This window comes from Glandiceps talaboti, chromosome 16 (assembly GCF_964340395.1).
Source record: "Glandiceps talaboti chromosome 16, keGlaTala1.1, whole genome shotgun sequence".
Taxonomy (NCBI): Eukaryota; Metazoa; Hemichordata; class Enteropneusta; family Spengelidae; genus Glandiceps; species Glandiceps talaboti.
The window spans coordinates 8,297,124-8,324,922 of record NC_135564.1 but is presented as its reverse complement, the minus strand read 5'-3'; the positions used below and the strand labels follow the sequence as shown (position 1 = coordinate 8,324,922).

Sequence of the window (27,799 nt, the reverse complement as noted above, 5' to 3'; positions counted from 1 at the left end):
ATCCACCGTTACTCTTTTCATCCATGGCATAGGTTGTAACCTTTGCAGCTTATTGTAGTGAAAGTTCAATTCTGCCTTCAATTGAGTAAAGAAATCTTGAACGAAAATAAAATGGAGAATTATTGAAACGTTAAAAATAGGTTTGTAAAATTCAACATAGTGTTTCACTGTAAAGATATGTGTACCGGTCATACGGCTATGCCACATTCTAAAACAAATTAGACAATTAACGAACCAGTCAACGAACTGACGAACATATATAACCGTTTGACACCAAGCAGAAATATAAATCGGTCCCGTCAGCCGTCAATCAATCTATCACTGATTGATTCAAACTCTCAACTGTCAGACAGACATACAGACAGAGATAGGCAGAGTGAGACGGACAGCAGATTTCAACAATTATGGTCACAGTAAATTTTTTTGTTACCTGCTTTTGCTCCAGTCTGTGTTTGTGGAGGTTGTGGCCGTTCGATTTCTTCATCTTCTCGTTTAATACCTGGTTGGACAGTGGCTGGATTCTTTATGCAGTCCTGTCCGCCTCCATCACAAGTGTCATCATGTGCATGTGAGCTAGTTGTAGGGGCATCTGTACAGCTTGACTGCATTGCCGAGTGATGAAGTCTTCCCAAGCCGAATGGATTTCCATGGCCATCAGGGAACGGACTGAATCCTTTGTCGGCCATCTCATTGGCGCGCTTCTACACCGACCATGTACCCCGAGGACCAATAAATCTGAATAATTCTATAGATAATTCATTATTTAAAAAAATATAGTGTCAACAATCATTTATTGATTGCCTGGAGACTTTAATATCAAACTAAAAGATTTATCTATAAGCACCTCAGCTTATATCAAGATTCTTACGGTGAGACGATTACTATTATCCAACTCTTTTTACATTACGTTTCAAAGTTACCAGTCATTGGATCTGTTTGATACAACCATGCAGAAACCAATTCAGTAAGAAACTGCATATGCTACACTTTAAGATAGCAAAGCAAGATTCAAGATTAAATGAGTACAGTTTCTCCCCACATTTTGTCTATTAAAATGAAATGAACTGAAGTGTCACCATGCAGACATCAGGCTTCAATTGCAAAATATTGGCGACCAGGTGTCTGCGGCTAGCTGCACTGAGTACACTTTAAACCGTTTATTTCATACTGGAGAAATTGCGATCTTACTATATTAGTGTAGCATGTCACGTGTTGTTTCATATTGTTTTCTGTGTGGTTGTACCAAACAGAGCTGGTGAACGGTAACTTGAAACGGGATCAGTTTCTAATCAAGTGTGATCGTCAAAGAAAGACGAGGGGTTATTTTGTGTAGAAACCAACCATGATGGCGCGCTTTATTGCTGAGCATACAGGCCGAGGTCTTCGTGAGACCGTGAGGTTGTCACTACGGAAATAGCCTACTAAATAATTAGTGATTTATACGAAATCTGCACATTTGATATACTGCATTTGGTTCTATTACAACTACACTACCAAACACACTCAGTTCATCATAGGGTCACAGTATCTCTACCCTGACTACTGATACAAAAATCGATAAAGGACTCTTAATTCTGTAATAATTCAATGTTACTTTGAGCTCAGACCACTAGAAGAAGAAGAATACAACGTTTTATTCGGGCTTGAATTCTTAGACAAGAACAAGACGACCAGGCTACATCAATATATGTAAATAATTGTTACCTTTCGTCTTTAGCTAGCTCTAAGGAATGGTTATCCGGTTTGACAATTAATGGCGCATCAAGGGGGAAAAGTCTATTATTAACTCTGATTAACTTACCACAAAAAATCCGTAATCTGAGCGATGTGTTCAGCTTGAAAAGGTTTCTCGCGTTAGATATGCCATATGCTACGTGCAGGCAGACACGTCGATCTCTACTACACACTTCAATTTACTATTGACAGTTTAAAGTGTAAACTGGGCATATTACTCATTGACCTTTGAAATCCCTTGGTACAGGTCATAGGTCATAGGTTACTGTTATTAAATACAGTACTTGTTAGAGGTATGGTTCGTTTGTCTAATTAGTTTACATTTCTGTTCAAGAGAAGTCACCGTCAGCAACTCAGTACAGACTTGGCTGCAGAGAATTCTAGACACGTCGCTGTCACCATGATCAAGATTCCGAAAAAAAAACAAGGCGACAAAAATTTCATTCATTATATTGTCAAATGTCAATAGCCAACACACTTCAGTTGACACTTTTTATGACAAAGTGTTTGGCATTTATGACAATACAGTTGTTACTACAGATCAACACAAAACATAAAAGGCACATTTGACAGTATGAATGGACATTGCTGTACTTGTAGGTTATATTCCACTCTATATGAAATGTTTATTTTAATTGTGGCAGTTCAAAAAGAATTTAGAACAGAACAAGATTAAATGATTTGTTTAGCCTTTATACATTAATGTGTTTAGTATTCGTCAGTGTGTTTTACGTTGGATCGACAGCTAGTTAAAGATTAAGTTGTATCAATTTCTCACTGTCTATTAGAAAATTGATGAGTTAAGGATAACCCCAAAAGGTAGGCAGATAATACATGTAGACGAGACTCTATGACAAACACTAGATATAGAAACAAATGACATAGAAACATACACTCCACATATATCACAAAGGGACAATTTTCAATATAGAAGAGATATATGCATGATTTATCTTCTTTCTCTTTGTATAACTGTAGTGCTTACAAAACAAACACGTGATATCATTTATGCATCTTAACAAATAATATAATAAGTGGCTAGCAGCCATACAACACTCCTATTTTAAAACTTCTTTATTAAATTTGTTTAGCTTCCATAAAAATGTACATATTTTGATTTTTTTGAAAATTAAACTTATACATGCAAATTTAAAAATGCCTTTCACAAGACGTTGAATAAAATTTAAACGTAACTTTAAAAAAAAAAACTATGGTGAAGTGTAGGTTTCTTCAGTAAAACATGAATAAGTACGACACGTTACTGTGGGAGAAAAGAATCGTCAAGTAAGAACCTATAATAAGTATAGTTTAGTATATGCTGTGCTATATTATAAAACATTCAATATATATCACCAGCTATATGTATATACAATTATGTAATGTCAACGAGATCAGGATATTACATCGGATATACTCGCCCACAAAATAGTCATCAACAGAACTTGAACTGATCTTTAATAACGTATACAGTGTATAATATAATGTAATGTACATCACTTGGCATAAAAACGACAACACTTGAAATGTATTACACAATCTTGAATAGTGGTTTACGCATGGTGTTCCAACGTTGGCACGGACAATATCATTTTGTCCAGTTGTCTCTCAAATTATAACAGACGATCTTAAACCTTGACGTCGGATCCCAACTAACCACTTGCATGTTGATGTTACCTCTGTTTGTACAACAGTAACATCGCTGATGAAATCAGAATATTCGTCTGATTGTTGACATTGAAGCTGAGTGCCAATTACTTGGTGTTCCAGCATGATAAGAATTACAGCCTTTTCTAAAACATTGGTGACACCCACTTGTACTGATGACATCACGCTTTGAAAGAACTTCAGGATATCAACCATGTTGGCAATAGAAGCTGTATTTGAAATTGAAATCCTACCATGTTTGCCCTGTAGCTTGGCAAAATCGAACTTACTACAAAGCAAATTCAGTGGTTTATCCTGGACTTCATATATCTCTAAATTGATCTCTGTTTTGGATGTGTTTGTGCTTTGCAATTGCATACCTTGCGACGCACAGTTGTCGACCTTTTCAGCATCACTGCAATCCACACCTTTCAAGAAATGAAATTCACCAACACATTGCTCCGATCCAAAATTGTAAATTCGGCAGTCAACAATATCAGACACTTTCATTGCTGCAACGACTTTATGAAATGGGGCGATTTCTTTTTCGTGGAGACCTGTATTCAAGGCCACAACTTTCTCGACTGGATTCTTCGACACGAAATCTGGTTCGACTATCTCTAACATTGAACTGTAGGGCACGTCTATGAACGTTAGCAATTTTACAGTTGCTAAACGTCTGATGATATGGAGGGCCCAGGCTGGGAATTTATCCTTACTCCAACCAGAGATTACAACATCTTCGACAACATCAGCATATTTTGTAGTTTCTATGAGACAAATAAGGCCCTTGATGTTATCTTCATAGGATGTTAGTAAGGTATCCTGTAGAAACCACAGAGCTTTACCTCGTTTCATGTACACATCTGCCAAAATGGTAGCAAGGCTTTGTGAGCAACCTGACACAGACAGACACTCTAGAGGGAGACAGACATTAGGCTCGTTGAAAGGGTCATATGCAATGAGTTGATAATAAGGAAAATTATCAACAACCCTCTTGAAATTATCAAACAATGGGGTCAACTTCTCCATACCAATTTCCCTCGAAAGGGCAGACATGAAGACAAGCATTTGATGGCGGGCGGGAACACTGACGATGTCATCATATTTGGTCTCCCTCTCGGATTCTGACAAACTGTTGAAATATTCTCCAGCAAGTTCGTCCTGAATTGCTTTGTGGGGAAACTCGAAGAGGGTTACCTCAATTTCGTCAACTTCTCCCAATTCCTTGCTTAGTATTCCCATTTGGAAAAGAGTGTCGTCATCGTTGAAAGTGGTTGTAAACAGACTGTTGATGTCTTCCAAGCTGAATTGTGTTTTCCCGCGCATAAGCCCATCAAATGCTAAGTGTCTGACTTTCTGGACTCTGTCTTCAAACATCACTGATTGAAGTTTCTCTCCCTTGTGCGTATCAAAGAATCTTCTTGAAACACACTTTCTCATTCTTATCAAGACCTGACAGAAATCTAAGTACTCACTTCTTTTCAATACATCACGTGATAACTTATCCTCCCACAGAAAGCAAAGATACATGCATATGAGTGGATTTCTCGTCAAATCTCGTAACCTGCCTTTATCTCTCTTAACAAAGGTCAAGAGGTCAGATGCATCAAACATGGATGGTTTGGATTCAAAATACATTTTCATGAAGTCATCAGATGCCTCTGGTACAAACCCAGCGTTGGTAATTTCTCTATCAAAAATTTCGCCCAGATTTTCGTTCTTAAAAAATATCTCCCACTGACAAATTCGTGAGGATGCTAGCACAGTGGAATCAGGAAACAGTTGGCCAGTTACGAGTTTGACGATGTCGTCCTTCACATTCGGATAAAGCTCGTCCAGCCCATCAATGATCCATAGAAATTCGTTTTGGTGCTTAGCAATATACTCCCATAAGTGTTCTAAGCTAACCGCTTTGGAAACCAACCCCTGCTCTCTAAGTGACAATTTTAGACTACCTTTAAACTTTCTCACATCAATTACAAAAACACCACTGAAACGGTTAATATAGCTTTCATCATTTCTCCAGTCATGGGCCAGTTTCTTACAGAGAGTGGTCTTCCCTATTCCCGGTTCACCTTCCATCAAGATCCGCCTGGGAACATTGCCACCGTCAATGTCAAACGGTGAAAATATTTGCTCTCGGCTAATGTTGATTCGACTTGGGCGCAGTGTGCTTGAATTGTCACTGTCAACAAAAGAATACTCTGTATGAGAGTTCAGAAAATCATAACTTTGATCATGTCAGTTATGGTTACAAACTCCATACTTAAAATGAATATAATCTTGACACTTTGACTTACTAAAAGATTTCATGGAAGAGAGAGAGAGGGAGAGAGAAAGAGAGAGAGAGAGAGAGAGAGAGAGAGAGAGAGAGTGTGTGTGTGTGTGTGTGTGTGTGTGTGTGTGTGTGTGTGTCCGGCTTTACAACGAATACGTGGTAGAAGCCCCGTCCCCGATCCAATGCCAAGGTCATGTTGTAACTTGTTTGCAATGTTCGTCAATCTACTAGTAGTTTTAAATTGAAAAGGAATGTAGAGCTATATCTAAGGCAAACCAAGAGAACTCAGATAAAGAGCAGGAAACCAAACGTTCAACAAAGACATCAGTGATATTCAGTTCGTTGTCACTTGCTACCTTAGAATTACCAAACAATAATGTAACAAGAAAGACTACGCAGGTTGTTGAATAGAACCAAATGGTGATAGTTAAATCACACTCACCTCTTCGGTTCTCCTAGTCCGATAAGTTTCATTCCTATGTTTCTGGATTCGTATCTTGTTTTACGGTCAATCAATTCAAGAGAAGAAAACGTTTTACCGAGGTCAACTGTTACTCTCTTCATCCATGGCATAGGCTGTAGTCGTCGTAGTTTGTTATAGTGGAATTTTAACTCTTCCTTCAGAATTCCCACCAAACCTAGATGATAAAATAACAATAATGATTATTAATTAATATACGCAATGTATCTTTTATTTACAGTATGGCTCGTCGTGGCACAGTTGCTGTTTCTTGTCATATGATGTGTGTATATTTAGACATCGTTTACTCGTGACCCTAAGGGTTGTGACTATTCGTCTAGCAACTCGTAGTGGCAAGGGCCCCTTAGGTCACTCATATTTCTCCTTGGCTGAATAATAAAGAATACTAGTATTGGGGAATAATATAAAGTATTTGTTTTGTAATATTATATCAGTACACATTTAAAGTATGTCCATCGTAGAAATACTGATATTACCCACAATATTAAAATCTAATATATCTGATATTGATGTACTTTACTTCAATATTAATATTAGATAGATTAGCTCTGAATTAAAGTTTCTTTAAACTAAGAACACATTTCCCCTAAATGTATACATGTTAATCGAACCTTGTTTTGGTTGATATGTCACGTCGCTCGTCGGCTTAGATTGCCGGTGGCTGCTCACTGCCCCTTTCTCTGGCTTTGTTATGTTGGCATCTCCTTTTATGTCTTCAACAGTTGACGAACAACTGGCTTTCATCCGTAGTGGTGAGTCTTCATTCATCCCCCCTTCACATCGTCCCCCATCTGCAGTCTTTTTGACCTGGTCCAGTAGTTGTGCATCTTGTCTATCACCCCAACCTCTAACACCACCGAGACTTAATGATACATTCTGTGAGCCATCACTTAATATGGAATCCAGTCTTTGCCATTCTCTAAGTTTTTGAATGTAATCTTTTTCAAGTTCAGGGTCTAACCACATTTTGTACAATTGATCTGTCTCTGTTTGGACTTCTTGGCCTCCTAGTCTTACCAACACCTCACAAATAGCCATCGTATCTTCTTCAAACTTAGCACTACTAACTCTCATCTCAGCCGAGTGTTTTGCATACCCATTGCGGTACAGTATCAACCGCCCGATATCCGCCTCTCTGCTTAAATCCTTTCTGTCAGGTAGCCACTCCCCTCTGTCTGTTAGAGAAGCAACATCGCATACATGTCTAAGAAGAACAAACAGCAGAGATGCATCGAACTTGGTGGAAGACAGTGAAGTTGATTGGTGTGACGAATGGTACAGTAAATCCCATTGGTCTTGACTGATTACATCTTTATTCTTCAGTTCTTGCAACGTATTCTTTCTCTCCGCTAATGCTGATATAAAGAACTCATTCGTGGGGAAGAAGTTGATCAGGATATTCCTGAATGCCAGACGGCTGCCATCAACTAACAGTGCACATAGCTTTGCATAGTTAGAACGTTCGCGTGTTACCTGTAGACTTGACTCGGCGCTCAAGAAAACTCGCTCAGGTGATGAAGTCATGTTATTCCTTATGGTGGTTATTTGACCTCGTCGACTACTGATTCAGATGATTCACACAACCAACGATGCCATGCTGTGAAAACACAAGTTGCAGTACAGTTATTCAGTTGATTACATATCACCCCTTTCTCGATGCCTTGTTCATAATAATATACATTTTTGTTAAAACAGACTCACAATCCAAATCTAAATATATTGTAATAATATCACCCGTACATACATACTGCTAGCATTATTCAGTACATGTGGCACGATGACTTCCGCCTTTATACAAATTGTTATGTTTTTTGAAAATGCATTCCTAGTATGGTTGTATATACTGTATGCCATACAATCCGGGTTTTTATCAAGTGACTACTTACAAGTCACGGTGTTCCATTCCACTTTCGTAATAAGTAAAATGACACACCGTTAATTTCAGCATACCTGGCTACATACAGGGACTTTAATTCCGAAGTATTCTGAATCGATAAATAAAGTGAGTTCCGGGGGCAAAGGTCACCGTGACCCGGGTAATGACGTATACGTAGACTATACAAATAAAAGATGTTTGTTCAAAGCAGTTGTTGCTGTGGGTTCTGGTTCATATGGTGCTGACTTCGGAGAAAAAATTACTCATAGACTGATAACGTGATATTACTTTGTCCTGATTTCTTTTACTTTCGATACGTCATAGATAGGTCAATGGCCACCAACCAACTGACTTATTAACAAACGTACACACATACCATTGAGCATGTTGAGTATTGTTATAAAACCAAATAAAACATGGCGTGTTTCCGGTAAACCTACCGCCCCTAGTAGTTTTCTCCATTCAATATACATGTAATAAAATGGTGAGAATGGACTTTTACTCTTTTTTTTACCAAAGTATCCCATTGCAGAAAGACAGCTGGAAGTTGAAATTATACAGTACAGTCTGCATATTGTGTTCGTCCACTTTCCGTGTACTTTATTTCATTTACATCACGTTTATATGGACGCTGTAGGTGGGTACATGTAGCACAGATTTCTGTGCCAGAGTAACGACATTGACAAGACATAATATGTAAAGATATATACGTGTAAATCGGAACGCGGTCGTCAGGACCTATACATCCTTCACACCTCATCAGACTCACTGTACCAGCAGATGTATGTGATCAACAGCTAGGTAGTTCAGTATCTGGACTTTGTTCGAATTCTTATTTAGGTTTACTGCTTTCCACTGAACATGTATGTGTTGTAAGTAGACACTTGACACTGTGTTCCAAAGAAATTACAATCATACATGTATTTACCGTGACCCAAACACGACGGAGTCAATAAAATGATCCGATAAAACAATAATAGTTAATAAAATATAATTTATTCACTTATATTAATATGATATGGCAACCTTTGGCATACAATTGTACTGCTAGACACTGAACGTCTGCACAATCTTTTCGCCCAAAGATGGTTTTATCTTCGTTATAATTTCACCAAACCATACTGGGAACCCGTCAATATCATCAATTACAAGTTTTTGCATGAAATCTTTATATTTCGTCTCTGACACAATATACAAAAGTCCTTTGGAGTAGGCACTAGAGAGTGATACCGAGTCATACGGTCGAAGGTGTACTCGAGTTACTTTTCTCTTCTGGAGTTCATCAGCTAATGAGTTGGCCAGCTGTTCAGGTTGCCCGGATGTTGATAGGCATTGAAATGCAAGTACACCTACGGGGTCTGTGAAAATGGGATCAGTAACTGCAAACCAATCACCTTGAATGTTTGAGACATGTTGTGTGAGGTCTGCATAGAAGTGTGCCAGTTCCTCCTCCCTCCCTTCGTGTTTTAGAAGCATTGTGCCATACAAAAGTACAGGGTGTAAGGGAGGCGTCTCGATTAATTTTGTGTAATGTTCTTGTCTTTTCGTTGATGGAAGTTGACTGAAATATTCTCCAGCTAGTTCATCTTGCATCAATTTGTGTGGGAATGCATAACTAATATGTTCTACTTCTATGTTCGTCACCGACATTTCTTTCGCAAGCATCCCAATATTAAATATAACATCATCATCTTGAATATCTGCTGCAGGAAACATTTCACTTATTTCATCAATACCGAATTGTTGTTTGCTTTGCTCTAATCCTATAAATGCTAGCTCTCTGATTATGTTAATTCTCTCGTCAAATATTTTTTGAGAAATTTCCTTCTTATGTGATTCGACATATCGCTTACAGAGCCACCTTCGCATTGCAATTAACAATTTGTACGAATCTATGTATTCACGCTCAAAGCCAAGTTTGGTGAATGCATCATCTTCCCACAGAAAACAAAGAATGATACACATGAGAGGATTTCGGCTTAAATCTTTCAGTTGGCTATCCTTACTTAAGACTTCAATAAAGGGCATGTAATCAAAAACTGCAGACTTTGACTTAAAGTATGATTCTATGAACGACTTTGCAAGTTCAAAGTGGAACCCAACGTTGATAATTTCCCTATCAAATAACACTTCGTCGAATTCTACAACTGTTTCCCATTGACATATTCTTGCAGTAGTCAATACTGTTGAACTTCGAAAAGTGTCCCCTTTTATAAGTTCTACAATTTCCTCTTTAGAACCAGGGTTGAGTTCGTCTAATCCGTCAATAATCCAAAGGAAGTCTTCTGAATGAGACTCAATATAGTGCCACAGCTGATCGAGGTCAATGGCCTTGGATACAAGTCCTTGATTTGCAAGAGACAACTTGAGACTGCCCTTGAACCTTTTCATATCCAGCAATATAACAGCTGCAAACATCTCTCTGATGTATTTTTTTCCAGTTCTCCAATCGTACGCTAATTTTCTACACACTGTAGTTTTCCCAATGCCTGCCTCTCCTTCCATTAAAATACGCTTCGGTATTTCATCCTCGTTCGAGGGGATAAACAGTTTATCTAGCTCTATGTAACCCCTTTCGGTGTTCTTAGCGACTCTACAGCAAAGAAATAATAAGAAAGCATTATTTAATACAATTCCGGTAATTTCCATTGCTATAGGGCATACCTAATGAAATACAGATCCAGGTAAATGATTGTTCAAATATCTTATCACGTTTCACTTTTTTGATGGACTTTCTTGTCACAAGATGTCTTCGTCTCACTTAGAGCAATAGATAATCATAGTTGTGGCACTCTCATTACATTGTAATTAGTTTGCTGTTTGCTAGCCGACAACATTGTTACAACTTGACTGCAGTTAGCAAGGCTACATGCTAGTCGAACCAGTGTTATTTTACATTTGATATGGATGCTAGAAATGATTATATGGCAAGCAAGGGCACCGCTTTAGTTGGCTGTTACGAGTTGTACCTCATGCAAATACTCGTACTTACATTTCACCAAGGATTTTGTTATCATCCATACCAACTCGTCTCATCTCGTGTCTCATTTCACGGTCAATCAGCTGAAGAGATGAGTAGGTTTTCCCTAGATCCACAGTTACTCTTTTCATCCAAGGAATTGGCTGTAGATGTTGTAGCTTGTTGTAGTGAAACCTTAATTCCTTCTCAAGCTCTTCCATGATTACGTCTACGGAGGCAAATATTCGACATAAATTAGCAAAGAATTCGCTTCTTTAAAATGTGTTAGTGTGTTTGTCCATGAGAAATATGATTGACTATAATGCTACCAAGAGTTGACACGTTAATAATTGAAAGATTGGAATTAAGTATGTCTGTCCGTCTGTCTGTCTGTCTGTCTGTCTGTCTGTCTGTCTGTCTGTCTGTCTGTATGTCTGTCTGTCTGTCTATCTGTGTCTGTCTGTCTGTCTGTCTGTCTGTCTGTACATACATGTGTCTGCAGGTACATGTACTTTAAGTATGTACTTTAAGTATTTATGTATGTATGTATGTATGTATGTATGTATGTATGTATGTATGTATGTATGTATGTCCCTGTCTGTCTGTCTGTCTGTATGTATGTATGTATGTATGTATGTATGTATGTATGTATGTATGTATGTATGTATGTATGTATGTTGTCTCTTGTCTGTCTGTCTGTCTGTCTGTCTGTCTGTCGGTCGATATCCTTGCTGCAGTGTATCTAATAAGCTAAACGTAGACTCTTAATATTTTAAACAACATACAATTTCATATAAAACTCATATTTAACAAAATGGTGATTTACCTTGACAAACAGATGTCGACCTCGATACTGATGAAGATTTCACAGGCCACCTTTTTACTGTGTCAGCAAGGTCATATCGTCCAGCATAACGTAGAAGTTCAATGACAAATGTTCTATCATTTAGACTGAAAAGACCATACTCTGTCAGAGAGGTCAACATGTCCTGTGGATCTTTCCATTCTTCTCTCTTTTTGTCTGGGATTTTCTTCTTGCATAGATTTCTCATTTTCTGAAAGTCGCCTGTTGTTGTAATAATAATAATAAATACATCAGTATTAATCCACGGGGGTAAAGGGGGTACTCAGATTTTCAGATGTGGATATGCGGCCCAAGTTGAAAACATCTACCCAATGTATAATCTCTCATTATTAGAGATTTCCAGTCATAATCACCCAGTCAGTAGTTTATTCTGATCCTGTGGAGATGAAGATGTTTCCCGTGTCATCCACCCAATGATTTGGGAATTCTCTGATGACGAAAAGTCGACCCATGTTTAGTGATTTTGTGTGTGAAAAGGTGATCCATTTGGGCAGCACATACCCGTATATCTTTCTATGGAAGTACCCCTACCTCCCACCCCCACCGGGGGAGGGGGTGCATAACCGCAAGATAATTGTACAGTATAACGACCTCATCAATGGAACAAGTTGATGACAATGACACTCCCGACTCTCTAAAATAATCAAGTAAGCAAACCTGTGCAGAAATGTCCTTCGTGTATAACTCTTTCTGTGATTTTACCTATAAATCTGATTATCATATTTTGTATATGTTAATTGATAAGTATGAATGTACTCACGGTCGGGGATTTCTTGGGCCAGCTCGTCCATACGTATTGTAAATTCGTCTATAGACTCCCATGCTGTGGCGCCTGACGACCCAGTTGAGCTAGGGTCCGATAACGATCGTTCCATGACTTTCCGAAAAAAAAGAGAGCAGACAAATGCCTTCAGTAGTGGTGATCTATGTGGTCACAGTATCTACACATAATATGCATTGACGCCGATGTGATGAATTTGCCACAGGTACACGCCATTTGAAGCTGTTGCAAGAGCGTTAAACATAAAGTACATACTTCGTTATCAACATTAAGGTTTGGACGCTGATATTTTCGTAGGCCTAAATTACTGCGCTTTCATGTATTAAATAATGTGGATCTATATTTTACGGTTGGACATTGCCATAACATACATGTATTTGAATAAAGCTTACCTTTTCCAATTTCCCTTGAAGCTTCGAAGATAAGATGATCCGGGTAGATTGTCAAATAAAAAATAATAAGCTACCCCCACCCCCCACCCCCCAGTAGAAATGCTCACAGGCTATACATTATGTAATTCGTGGCTATCGGAAAACTGCCTGTTTATCATTGATACAATTGGCTGACGGTAAAACATTGCACGAGATTTTTGAACTTGAAGTCGTTCGATGTTACCTTTCTCTCTATAGGTCCTTATGTGGTATGAACTTTGGTAAGGCTCACTTACACAGTTTATATTGCATCAAATATTTACCAGTCATATGCTAAATACCCGAGGTCTATATCGCGGATAATCATGATAATACATGATGCGATGATGTACATGATGCAATGCTTACCTTTATAAACCTTCCGAAACCGTTACGTAGACTGTCTGGCCCTGGTTAGCAAGAAAGGCTCTTTTAGTCTTCGTTGTAAAAAATAATTCGACTAAATCTAGGTGAAAATACGCATGTTTGACTGCCAAATTTCCAAACGGTACAAGGATTTTTGACTTCCGGTAATTGAAGTATCGAATCCGGGTTACGACTGCTTTCAACGGTCAACCAACCAACAAACCAGATGAATTCTGATATAGTGCGCCCTCAATACAATTTTGTACACACACCTAGCAAGACTGCTATCTTGTATATACAGTTTCTTGGTTGTTTATGGCTGGGTAACATACTAGGATGCAGTTGTTATACATAACTAGTGGCAATGTCAACAACAGTCAAGTAAAAAAAACATTGTCAAAAAATGGAGCGCGTTTCACCATTTCTAGAGAGTCTTTTGTGTAGTTGTGTACGAGTACACGAGACAACACTGTCTTCTTGATCAGGAGGAAAGTGTAATTTATATTGTTCTACGAGAGGGAAGAGCAGCATTGAATTCTGCTGATCTGTAAGGATTGTTTACTTGACACAGGGAGACAGAAAAGAATAGAAATAATGTTCTTGATCGTCAAAGTTCAAATTGAAAAGCCACCGTACTACATCATAAACGTGGAGTGTTTTGATACGTACACAAACAGGCCTTGGCAGTCGCACTTACGGCCGTGACTTTGCATGCCGGGAGTTTGATTACTCGACGATCATGAGAGAGTACTAACATTGAAATCTTGACTAAATCCAGGTCTGAGAAGAGTACCTCCATAAAAACCTCATCCGTTAGTTCTTGTAATTGACTCATATTTAGACTTTCTTTCCACAAATTGCCAATTTAGTAAAATACATCGAGCTATTAAACAAAGAAACAGTGGCATATATAGAAATGCTATAGGCTAAAACACAGCCAACTCTGTCGTGCTTGGCGTAGATATTTATTTAACACTTCAAACATGTTATTGTTGGCAACGAGTATCAGGATAATGTATATATTTAGATGAGCTTTGGTTATACAAATACATAATTGGTTTAGATATTGTTAGTCGCTTGTGCGTTTTTGCTTGTATTAATGTTATCGCACAATTAACGCTCTGATCTGCACTGCACTGAACAGGCAACAGGATGACGTCATAATTGATGTGACGTCACCCACAGTTTTATAAAAAATCGTATGACTACAGATACATCGCAATAATTATAGTTATTGAAATAACAAAAAAAAACGACTGTGGACAATCTATAGTTAGACTCGTTGTTGACTGAATGCTAGGTCTAGAATTATGATGTGAAAGTTTAAGTGATGTGTAAGTAATCTTAAGTGATTGCTTAGAAGACTGGTTAATGGACTGAAAAATCAAATATCCACCACTGGGGACGTTATCGATATATATACATGTACAGCGTATTGTAAATGACAAATCAAAGTTATGATCGGCATCTAAATTTACAATTTGTCTGTACTTAGATTTCCTTCAAGTCATCAAACTCAATGTTAACCAATAGAAGTATAGAATGCTACAGTTGTAGCCAGTCACCGTCTGTTATTCCCTTCCTCATGCTACCCTAGGCCTCATACTCAACAATCATCCCCCGAACAGTGTTTCATTCTCACCCCCCCCCCCACCACCACCACCACCACCACCACCAGTCTCACTTTGCAATGATTTTACATTCCTAGTTGATCCCGACAATTGCCATTTTAGCATAAATCACAATACATAAACTCGCAGTTCGAATTTGTTATACATGCAACGTAAGTTATTTTGCTAAGGGGCGGGGATCAATAGTCAAATGTAGGAAAAAAAACTAAATTCTTCAAATTTCGGGGCGAGAGATTTTTAACTATTTTAGTTCTCATCCGACGTAACGAAATATAAAAGTTTCTACAGATAATGTCAAATCGAGAAATGGAAGAATTTACGTTATAGTAGATGCTTGTCACTAAAACATCTTGAGAACGACGGTTTTATATTTATAGTACTACATACTACTACATACTGATGTAAAATTGATTAAAATATCAATTTTTCGAATTAAGTTAGAAGGGGGTGTGTGAGGCCTAACCAAACGAATTTAGTTCTTTATACTGCATTGAATTATTGATTTCAACCCTAAATGAACCTAAATTGTGAGGCCTGAGGCAAAAAAAAAATTGTTTCTGGTGATCAGGACAGTTTTGTCTAAAGTGCAAAGTGGTGGACGACGCGAATTTCATTTTAATTCTCAACAAAGCTGTCACTCAGTCTACTGTTTCTGATAGTTACGGTTCTCTTTATTTAATACTCCTTAGAGCAAGTGTATGTGTATGCGGGGCAGATATCATTTGCTTGTTCATGAATGGCTCTGCGGTTTTCTTCACTGAAGTAGGGAAAAATATTTTTTGTGTTTCTCCCCCGGATTTGCAGACTGCATGGGCTGGACAAACACGAAAAAAAAGACCGACGCGAGGGTATTTAAGTGATGCGCACGCTGACCAAAAACAATACCTTTTTTTGTTTGGCCTAATACAGATGACACACTATATTTCTGGAACGATCGATGACACTATTTGTTATCAGTCTACTGTCAGCTTTCGCTTTACTACACAATGCCAAAAATACATATTAATGCCGTCCTTGTTACAAGCCCTAAAGGGTTTTTATGTCATGTCAGGAAAAGAATAGTCCATGTCGTGGTGATGAATGCAGAAATGTCCACAGTTTATAGGTTATTGGTGATAGTTATGATACATTCAATACACATGGATAAAAAACCCTTTTGATTGTGCACGCCCTTCTCAAATCGTGGACATCAATTAAAAAATGTGGGTGACGTCAGTCAAATTGAGGACGGCATCATTGCAATTGTGTACAACGTCAATCAAACTGTGGACGTCAATCAAATTGTGGGCAACTATCAACCAAAGTGTGGACAAAGTCAATCCAACTGTGGACGTCAATCAACAGCAATGGTAACTATAGTTTAAATCCGAGGATCACCACTATTACACCGTGATAACTGTGAATCAGAGATAAATTACGATTCATTGTTAATATAGCGTATATGTGCCCCTAAATGTGTGCACACTATAATCCAATCTCCATTACATTCACATAAAGACTTCTTTTCCATGAATTATTGGTCAAATATAGTATCACCTCAATTCCCATGTTTCGATGAAGGAAAATAACGAGAATTTTGATAAACTTGGGAGTCTCGGTCTTTAGGCACGATTGCATACGCACATGCGTACAACATTCAAGTTTGAGACTAGACTACAGTTAACTGCATAATGGCTGAATACCGAAAATCAAGCTTGGCTATAGGTACGCAAAGGAATTCGTTAAACATGTGCTTACAGGCATTCTTCGTTATTTTCTGTTGATAAGTTTTGCACGGTTGACTGATTAGACTTTTTACTATAATGATAACCCTGTCTTTGTCTATTCTCTTCAACATATATTTATTCCTGCCATGTAATACTTAGTTTTTTCTTGGTCATCAAATCACTACTAGAGGCTAGTATAATTCAGGTGCGTCAATTCGTGTCTTCGGCTATTGTGTTCGCCAACAAGGTCCTAACCTGGGTCATCGTTAAGAGCACCTATGACGTCACTCCTTGGTTACAGAGGGCCACTACGTCATAAGAAATCATTCGTTAGTCAAATATTCATCTTGGTTGAATTTCTGTTTGAGAGAACAGTAGCACTACGTTCAGTTCAAAGACTGTATCAACGATGGCAGCACCGTACAGTCAACTCGAAGAAAAACTTTATAGGCGAGATTTTGACGATTTATTCAATCGGGTTAAGCATTTACCGGAATTTGAAAGAAAACTCGCTGTGATTTTGGCTAATCCTCCGAAAGATATCAAAGTACAAGTTTGTCATCTTATTCGTGATGGTGTGAACGTTAACCATCCGCTTTGTGAGGTAAGCGTGATAATTTAACTTTACGAACAGAAAATCAACGTAATTTTGATTGTTTTTTTCAAATCTTCAGTCAAATTTACATTCACCTCATTTAAAATATTGTAGCCTGGTCGTTGAACTGTTCCACACGAACTGTTGCGGTCACATTGAGATCGTATTGAGAATTGTCACTATTTCAGTAAAAGATTGCACATAGACTGTCCGTCATTTGGCTAACGGCAAGACCGTACTTTTAGAAACTTTTGACTATTACTTCACCAGTCGTGGTATCAAATCTAAAACTGGAGCCAGTTTTGGCTTTGCCCTGAAAGAAAAGGTTGTCAACGGCGATTCCAACATTTGAGCGGTCTTCAAAGGTCACAGCCGATAAATTCGTAGGAAATGATGGAAATGAATCGAAGAAGCTCGTCGATGCGAAAAACCCCCCTTGTGATGTATGTATGTATGTATGTATGTATGTATGTATGTATATATGTATGTATGTATATATGTATGTATGTATGTATGTATGTATGTATGTATGTATGTAGGGATATGTACGTATGTATGTATGTATGCATGCATGCATGCATACATGTATGCATGTATGTACATGTGTATGTATGTATATGTATGTATGTATGTATGTAAAGTAGTCAAACACAATATGTTATAGTTGGATGCATGACAAGATACTCTTCATTCCAATGTAATTCTTGTACTGCATTTGTAACACTGCCAAATACATGGACACCTAATATACATGTCCATCGGAAACGATCACAAGAACAGAAATTTCATGCATATATGTCATAATTGTGACAATCATTACTACATTTGATCTTAGGGCACCGCACGTTTAGAAATGGGTTGACGGGGCGAGAAGGTATGTTAAAAGGTTAAAAATTCACCATGAAATAGGTAAAAGTCAGTGTATTCACTCAAGGGCAAGGTACAGCCTACGTCAAAATAGAAACGGTGTCAAAACCTTTCCGTAGAGCATGACTAATTTTGTTTCACTATCCGTCATTTGTGTGTCGTATAATTGTGTGACTGTGTACGTGTACAGTCACGGTTGAAGTCTGACATTGGTCTGAATACGTCGTATATTTGTTTCTGTTTTCTTGTGTATTGTTAGTTTAATTTTCTTTCCTGTTCTCTTTCTCTCATATTGTTATTAGTCTGGTGAAACAGCATTGATGACAGCATCAGCTAATGGTGACTTGGAAATCGTAGACGAATTGTTAAACGCTGGTGCTAATGTACATCAGGAGGACGAGGTACCGTGTGAATTTGAGAATTAGTGTATCCTTCCCTCTTTCTGTTTATCTATTCGTCATCGCCCATTCCCCCCCCCCCTTGTTAGCATTATTGTTCCTTTCTTTCTCTTCTCCAAACTTCGTCTCCAAATCTACCCCTTTCTCTACATGTGATTTATACCATGTTTGTCTGTCTCTCTATGTCAGTCGGTCTCTCTGTCTCTGTCTCTGTCTCTGTCTCTCTAGCTCTCTCTCTCTCTCTCTCTCTCTCTCTCTCTCTCTCTCTCTCTCTCTCTCTCTCTCTCTCGCCTTCGCAACGTTAATTTAATAGATGTTAAATATAGTCACAGAATCGAAGGTATGAATTTTGATAGAGAAAATGTCATCATAAAACTTACAGTTCTTTTAGAGGTAGCGATCTCATTGTTGCATACGGCAGTCATCATGTCAGTACGTATATAATCTAAGGTGTGTGTGTCAATGCTAAGGTCAACTGGTACGGTAGGTATAATGGTGGACATTTCCTTTCCCATTTCACTTGTATGTATACATGTATATATGTATGTATGTATGTATGTATATATGTATGTATGTATGTATGTATGTATGTATGTATGTATGTATGTATGTATTGGATACTGCCCGTGTCACGTTAGTGTTCACTAACTTTATTTTATACAAACACGTAGAAACCAATGAGATACTACATGCTACACTTTAGTATATTAAAGATAGCAAAGTTAAATATATATACACGCTTATAGAGTTCTTGCGACAATTTATGAAATGAAATGATCTATAACATGCCACCATACAGACGCCAAAAGCAGACATCGTAAAACAATGGCGCCCACGTGTCTAAGTCTAGTTGTGGTACGTTCAAATTATTTATTTCATTAAGATGAACTGTAGTAACTAGCTATCTTAAAAGTGTAGAAGGTTCAGAATTAGTGCTTTGTGCATGGTTGCATCAACCAGATCCAGGGAACAGTAACACGAACAGGGCTGTATACGAAATGGAAAAATTGGGCGATTATCTTCATGTACCACCAGTGTTCATAGTAACATTGCAGTATTTTTAATCAAATTGAAGGTTTAAAAAAAAAATATTTACACAGTTCAGGTTACAGAAACTAATCCAGGAAAATAAATTAATTACAAAATCTAGTCTGAGACAACTAGTTAATGTAATATATAGGAATTTAAGAAAATCGTCTTTTGGCGAGGTTTTATAATACTAAAGTCAAATAATCTTTAAAAAAAGGGCATGCTAAACACTGAAATAATCAACCTCATAAAATTACCCAACATCATGATGATCACGTGGTACCACGCTTGTATATCACAAAACATAAAAACCCTGGAGTTCATGTGCACGCCAGGGTCTATGGCAATCGATTCCTATCAGTTGCCATAGAAACTTATGCTGGTGATACATACAACAGATTTGTAGAAACTATTTACTTTGTAATGAGGTCACAAGGGTATCAGTGTGGACTCCCAAGACGTCGTCCATGGCAACTCTAGCATCTCTGTAAATATAACATTCTGTGTATTTACCCTTAATCTAATAATGTCGTTAATGTACTAACCACGGTTGGGTTGGTTATTTATTGAATTTTGCTTCTAGAGAGAATTCGACGGTATCTATATATTCTCCTTGCATAACATATTATCCGTGTACGTATACTTATAGCGTGCTAGCTGAAATTTTCAGCTTCGTACGATATTTTTCGAGTAAAGAATTTACAGGTTTATACTTCAGTCTCCAGCTTTCACCCTTTATGTTGCTATTGAACTGTCACGTGACTAGTTATCCAGCCTGTATTCACTACATGAGATGGATAGCGTGCATAAAATGAAGTCCCGGACATAAATTAGGTTTGGCACCTTTGGCTCTAATTCAATATAATCGTTGGAGTGAAAACTCGGAGGCCATTTACCTCTTGAAAAGTGGTGGTATAATCACACCACACTATATAGTTACACATTTATTCCTAAGATTAGCACTTTTCGGTACCACAATACACTGTCATGAATGTGTAGTCGCTGTGTTTGGGCTCAGACATGACACTGTTTTTATACATGTCGCCAAACACCCAGTTAGAGAAATGAATATGGCTAACATACATGACAAGACAATACATAGGTATTCTAATATCATACTAGTATGTCTGGAGATGTCATTCAAGTTAAAGTTCAGTTGTTTCATCTCCATGACGCTAATAATTATGCATGACCTATTGTTATCTTAAAAGCTCATCTCATATGCGTGACTTATCATAATTTGATTATTGTAACGACCATAACTAGCGTCGCAGATTCAAGGACTTGGCTTTTGACCGTTGAGCTGTGAGCAACTGACTCTCCTGGCCCTGGCCTTGGGATGAGGCAGTGAGGCCGAACTCATCAGGAATTTGATAAATAAAGTCTATGTTCCAGTTTATACCACATATATCGTCTCGTATCATTTCACTACAATACTGGCTGATCAGAATGATTTGAAAACACTGTAATCGCTTGTTATATTTTCGAGTTGAATTTAAATCTCATTGGGGCGGGGGTCTGTGGTAGCAGTCAAACAGGTGTACTGTACTCCTTTCAGAGACTACTTACTGGACTGTGACAGAGTCCTAATAAGTCATTAGAACCTAAGGGCGTTATAAAACAGAATTGGAATCAACGAAGCAGAGAAAACTTATTCTGTCACCTTCTTTGTAATCGGCCTACTCATGTACATGCACAGTAAGGTTAATGTATGACTAAATGTATTGTTTGCTCACCTGTATCAAAGACATACGTGAATTCAGCCGACAAGTGCTTATTATTTATTATCCATTCTCTCTACAGAAAGGCGATGTGGCCTTGATCAGGGCTGCGTACTATGGCCATCAGAAAGTCATATCTCGATTATTGTCCAAGACTGCAGACGTCGACCATCAAAATAAGGTTGGTATATGTATTGTTCTGTATAGTGTTCTTGCTATGTTTGGAGGTTAACGTTTGCTTGTATCATCAATTTACAGTGTTTACACTGAGATGCAACACCACACTTACGTTTATGCCACTTTGAATAAATGAATAACGAATGAATGAATGAATGAATGAATGAACGAACGAACGAACGTAACAAATAAATTGTACCACGTTGTACAACAAATAAAACAACATTTAAAAGTACACAGATACCAATGGAATTACAACATCAACAAATTATCATCACTGAACGTTTGTAACAGACTTGTGACATTTGAATTTACGAATTTCCTGATAATTTTCCTTCTTTTTTTATTCTTGGCAAGGATAACTGTAGTGCTTTGATGATAGCAGCTGAGACTGGGCATGGAACGGTTGTTGACACATTGGTAGAGAATGGAGCAGATGTCAATCTTGTTGATGAGGTAGTTCTTTTATTTTCAGCTGCTGTATTCGCTAGTAAAATCTGAATCAATACGTACATGTCATGTATTTGGGTAGTCTGGATGCCAATTTGGTCTCTAATGCCAACGTGGTCTCTAACTAAACCACGATTGGAAAAAAGTCCCCCAATCAGCACAAAAAGTTATTCATCCAACCGGTGACCCCCCCCCCCCATTGTTATAGTGACATACACAATGTATAAGTAGCATCCTGAGCTGACAAGTATACCATATTTTGACATTACATAACTGCCCCCAGTAACTTTATGAGGGACTGTGTTATTGGTTAGAATTTTTTGATTGATTAACAAAGACGTAATGTTTAATATAATGACTGTGTGGGTGTCTGTGGATGAATTTTAAATTGCATCTCATGCATCTCAGGACTTCTAAAGTATAACGACTTCTACTATACTGTGAGTGGAGATGTAAATTGTAGTGATAATGTATAGGAGCTAGACTAGTATTTGGGACCATCGTCAAAACAGTATACTTACTAGTTCTAAAACAGTGTTTGATATTTATTGTTCCATTGACTCTCAAAAATATATACCCAGTTAATTTTTAAAACACAGTTCTGAGTTTATCACGCAATGTTACAATAACTTTTGTAAATCTCATATACATGTTGCCTTTGTTTTCGTCTGTGAACTTATAGGATGGTGTCAATGCCTTGATGAAAGCTGCCAAGAATGGGTTCCACGGTATCGTTGGAAGACTACTAGAAGCAGGAACTGACATGATGCACCAAGAAATTGTGAGTGTTTTTTAAAGTCTTTCATTTCTGCTTTAATATATGCAATTACTACTACACAATTCTTGAATCGTGGTATCGCTTGGTTTATATAATATGTCATCATTAATTTAGAAATAATGGAGAAGGCTTCTGTTGAATTGATAAACTTGTGTATCTTTGGAGTTTTTCATATAGTACTGTTTTCGACTACTGAATATCGGCTGTTTTGGTTGTCAGAACCAGCTTTGAAAATAACGATGCGAGATGATAGATTTGATAATATTTGTGTTGTGTCCCGGCCACGAACATTTTTGTACATGTACAATTTACATGACTGAAACGTCACCCAACCTAACCCGTCCAGTCGAATGTACAAACGGCCTATACGTTGTCTAATTATTTACACAGAATGGCTACACGGCACTTCATTTAGCCGCCCAACTGAATTATCCTGAAGTTGTTGAGAAACTTTGTAAAGTTGGTGGCACCAAGTTTCTTGAAGTTACAAATTACGTAAGTCATTCTACTTGATTCATAATTTATCTAAGTTGGAATATTCTTAATTGATTGCACAATGGCAAGGTGTTATATTTGCCGTAATTCTCGAATTGAACCTCTCTCAAATTAACACCGTTAACCAAAATTAATGATGGTATAATTTGATTGGTGATTGCAAACTCTGTAATGTATCAGAATACATCCGATGAAAGAGGGCGCTAGACTAGCCAACTACGTGGCACTGCAGCAGATCTAGACTCGAACTATCGATTTCCCAGAAGCAATAACCTAGAAGCAATAACCTAAACATACCCAGAATAAGCTGCATATTTTATTTTCATTAACAAACAACACCTATTTCGTTACCAGTGACACACAAAGAGTAGAACTAATATTTTGATTAATTAAAATCTTAGAAATCTTTAAGTAATTGTTATCGTTTAGATTGTTCACTATTATATGTTGAAAATTGACTGATTTTTTTTATTCTTATTTTCTTCCGTAGGCTGGGCAGACAGCTCTCACCATAGCATCGCAATTTGGTCACACTCAGATTGCACAGTATCTGTTGAAAGGTGGAATGACTGTCGATCAACAGTTACTGGTATGCATGCATATATACATTTTTTGTAACTATGCGCTATATCTTTTTAATTCTTTTTTATGTTGTGTTGTGCTCTGCTCTGCTCTGCTCTGCTCTGCTCTGTTGTGCTGTGCTGTGATGTGTTTTGCTGTGTGCTGTGCTGTGCTGTGCTGCGTTTCGTTTCGTTGCGGTGCGTGATGTTGTGTTGCGTTGTGTTTTGCTCTGGTGTGCTGATTTTTGTGTTGTGTTACAAGACACCGATTTCGCAATGCGATTATTTTCTTCACGATGGGCCTTTCGCTCAATCTGCCTAGTATAATTTAAGCTGACATTGCACCGTGTTTGCTTGAGATTTATGAGTCTTAGATATTTTCCATCATTCTAGACTACTTGTTGTAGTTGTAACACTAGTTTTGTTAGTTAAACTTAGAGGGCAAAAATTGTAATAATGGATTATTTTCTATGAATATCCAGTTAATGTGTGTACATGTATTCTATATACGTGGTCTCCCTTTCGCATCCCTGACATCCTCTCTGACTCTTTCAATTCCTCCCTTCCCCTTCCCCTTCTCTGAATAGGATGGCAGGACAGCTCTGATTATTGCCGCCATGTTCGGCCAAATCGATATAGTTGAGATGTTGGTTAAAGTCGGAGCAAAAATCGATCACCTTGCACAAGTAAGTGTTCCTCCTCTCGACGGACATTTTAGATGTAAGCTCAACTAGGTGCACGTCCGCAATTTCATAATTCCATCTTCCATCTTGAACTCTAACGTTGATAACATTTGTCATGTTATTTCGGCTCTCGTTCTAAAACTTTAATTTTCCTCATAGCTAGGGGCGACCGCCTTGACCTTGGCAGCCAGTAGTGGTCATTGGAATGTTGTTGAACTACTCGCCAAATCCGGTTCTAACATCAACCACCAAACAGAGGTTAGTATAGTATTCCTTTTCTCCAAAGTGGTGTGATTACTTCTAATCAACCAAAATTAACGAATGAATATTAAATGAATCAGTCGGAATAACATACAGAAATGTATAAAATGATGATGATAATCATCAAATGTTCAGTTTTTGACTCAATCTACAGGTTTCTCGCTCCCCCTGTACTAAGAAGCCCAAGTTCAGTTGCCAATCTGTGTGACTGCCAATATTTGTTTGTTTTAGCTTTCTCTATGCGCTGACCGGCTACATAGTTATCTACTGCTTACCAACTTTTTTATTTAAAGTGGACATATGGATGAGGATTAGGTATTTATTTCAGGTTTTTAATTTATAAAATAATTTTATCATGGCAATGAGAAACAACATAGACCAAGTCTGTGTTTGTAACTCATGGCTTTCCAAGTTGCTAAAAATGTGTAAAATGCTTGTTATACGTATAACAAACTATTTACATGTTTTTTTAATTTTTCATATAAATTTATAAATTATAATTCTGATTATACATTTTTCTCTGACGTCACAAGGATGGCTGGACATCACTGATGATTGCCGCTGAAGAAGGGCGCACAGATGTTGTAAAAAGACTAATCAAATTAGGCGCCAACGTCAACCAGACGAAAGTGGTAAGAATGCTTTCTTTCTTTCTGATCACCATGCCTTGTCAGCTCCTTCTGCATGGAAAGTTTTTTTTATTTAATTTATTTTTTATTTAATTTATTAAAATTGTCTATTCGTTGATCATTCATTTGTTGAATTGGTTGTTGAAAATTTGAGTTAATTTTAGTGTAACCCTATTGTTGTTATTTTTACTTTTATTTAAATCTGTTTTCCTTCATTTTCCAGGATGGCACAAACGCCCTTTATTTGGCCTCAGACAAAAAACATTTGGATGTAATGTGTTCATTATTAGATGCCGGTGCTAATGTGAATTCATCACTTGTGGTAAATACAGTTGGATTTGTATGAAACCTGAACATATATTTTATAGCTACATTTTGTACTTTTGTTCCTAATGTCTGAATATTTGACATTTTTGCATTTGACTTCAACTGTAGGTCGGATTATGAATGATATATGGTCGATATATGCGAACTTTAATGATTATATTTCTTATTTTCAGTATGGTGGTACTCCGTTGACTGTAGCCGCCAAGAAAGGACACTTCAAAGTAATTTGCCGACTACTTGAGGCAGGTGCCGACATCGAACAAAAGGACAGGGTTAGTAAGGTTTGAATATTATCCATTTATTTTATTTTTTGGTTTACCATATATGGTATATTTATTATATATTTATATTTTATTAACCATTTCTGTCCCATATAGGATGGACTGACGGCTCTTGTACTTGCAAACCAGTACAAACACGGTACAATCGTGGAATTGTTGGAAAAGGAAAGAAAAAAACCCAATCCAAAAAATACAGTAAGTTCACTAATTTGATAGCACCACTCTCACTGACTGACTGACTGACTGACTCATTCATACTCCCCCACTTCTCTTTCATTCATTCACTCACTCACTCACTCATGCACGCACTTGCTCGCTCACTCACTCACTCACTCACTCACTCACTCACTCACTCACTCGCTCGCTCGCTAACTCACTCACTCACTCACACACACACACACACACGCAGGCACGCACACACACACACACAAATAAATAAATAAATACATACATACATACATACATACATACATACATACATACATACATACATACATACATACATACATACATAGAAATGCATAAGGAACTAATAAACCAGTCCGTATATATAGCTGTTAAATCCGACGTTTCGAATAAATATTCTTTTTCAAAGGAAAAATTGGCGAGACAGAGAAATGCCAGGTGAAAACCCGAACATTTACATATGTAATACATACATACATACATACATACATACATACATACATACATACATACATACATACATACATGCATACATGCATACATGCATACATACATACATACATACATACATACATACATACATACATACATACATACATACATACATGTACATACATACATACACATGTACTAGTAATAAACGTTTGGGATTTTTCTATTTACAGTTCTGTACAATCCCATATTTGTAGGCATTGATCATTTCTAATGGTTACCTATTATTCTATGCAGGGAGGTCTAGACACGTTGATGGAGAAAGTGAATGACGTCACGTTATAAAGTCACAACGGAACTCAATCTGTATAACTGCGACATTTTCAACCACGGCCAAAAAACGTTGACAAGGAATTCAACCGAACATCACAAATCGCACGAACGACTTCAAATGCCTAATTGCAGTGCAGCTGTTCGTTAACTTCCTTAATAGTAGCCTGCAGAATTTTGGATCGTGAGATCACGACACTTGAACTTGTAGTCACGATTTACACTCGTACATAATTAGATTTAATGTCTGATGATGCACGCGTGCTTTCGAATACTTTTGGTGTACTCTGCAAGATTGTAAACTTAATTAATTGTCAAATGAATGAAACGTCAGTTGTCTAAATAATTTGGACGTTTTGCATAATGATTTACAACTTTACAATTATCTTCACCGAATCTTGCCGAAAATACCCGAGTATCAACCGAAGGGCAAATACAACATTTAAGAGTTTAATAGTGACAACCTGTACTGCTGAAGCAATTTTTGGTTTCAGATTTTCGTTAGCAACAGAATATAAAATGACAAATCACAACAGTAACGAATAATTAAACGCAAGGAATGTTTGTTTAAGTGCTTACATGTATTGCAGAGTGCATAACTCAGAAGTAACCCCACATGGTTACATTTGCTCCGGATTAGGCAATAAAATGTGTATTCAGAGATATGTTTGTTTTGTTTAAATTATGATATTAAGGCATCAAAATAATTAAGCAAATATGCGCTTCTTGCGCTAATATTTGAAATTCGCAACACGTAGGTACATACATTGTGTTTCTATTGCCGTCCACATCATGATGTTCACTACATAAATATTAGTTAATAAATCATTATTACAGTAATTTTTTTTTTTTTTTTTTTTTTTTTT

General features: G+C 37.4%; 3 protein-coding genes across 3 annotated transcripts; 1 reads left to right on the top strand and 2 right to left on the bottom strand.

Moving 5' to 3' along the window:
• Positions 1–2,796: 2,796 nt before the first annotated feature.
• On the bottom strand, positions 2,797–8,131 carry LOC144447375 (uncharacterized). The gene is made up of 4 exons (XM_078137361.1): positions 8,027–8,131; positions 6,752–7,737; positions 6,102–6,297; positions 2,797–5,566 (listed from the first exon to the last, which is right to left on the bottom strand). Exons 2-4 carry the CDS (start codon positions 7,662–7,664, stop codon positions 3,340–3,342), a joined length of 3,336 nt encoding a protein of 1,111 aa, XP_077993487.1. The 5' UTR covers positions 7,665–7,737; positions 8,027–8,131; the 3' UTR covers positions 2,797–3,339.
• A 932-nt stretch (positions 8,132–9,063) lies between these two features.
• On the bottom strand, positions 9,064–11,117 carry LOC144447741 (NLR family CARD domain-containing protein 4-like). Its single transcript, XM_078137820.1, has 2 exons — positions 11,009–11,117; positions 9,064–10,609 (listed from the first exon to the last, which is right to left on the bottom strand). The coding sequence occupies exons 1-2, from the start codon at positions 11,062–11,064 to the stop codon at positions 9,064–9,066; spliced, it is 1,602 nt and encodes a 533-aa protein (XP_077993946.1). The 5' UTR covers positions 11,065–11,117.
• A 5,993-nt stretch (positions 11,118–17,110) lies between these two features.
• Positions 17,111–26,959, top strand: LOC144447790 (uncharacterized). Its single transcript, XM_078137876.1, has 13 exons — positions 17,111–17,338; positions 18,499–18,597; positions 21,427–21,525; positions 21,879–21,977; positions 22,654–22,752; positions 23,140–23,244; positions 23,735–23,833; positions 24,647–24,745; positions 25,282–25,380; positions 25,601–25,699; positions 25,878–25,976; positions 26,082–26,180; positions 26,901–26,959. Exons 1-13 carry the CDS (start codon positions 17,144–17,146, stop codon positions 26,946–26,948), a joined length of 1,338 nt encoding a protein of 445 aa, XP_077994002.1. The 5' UTR covers positions 17,111–17,143; the 3' UTR covers positions 26,949–26,959.
• The last annotated feature ends 840 nt before the right edge of the window (positions 26,960–27,799 follow it).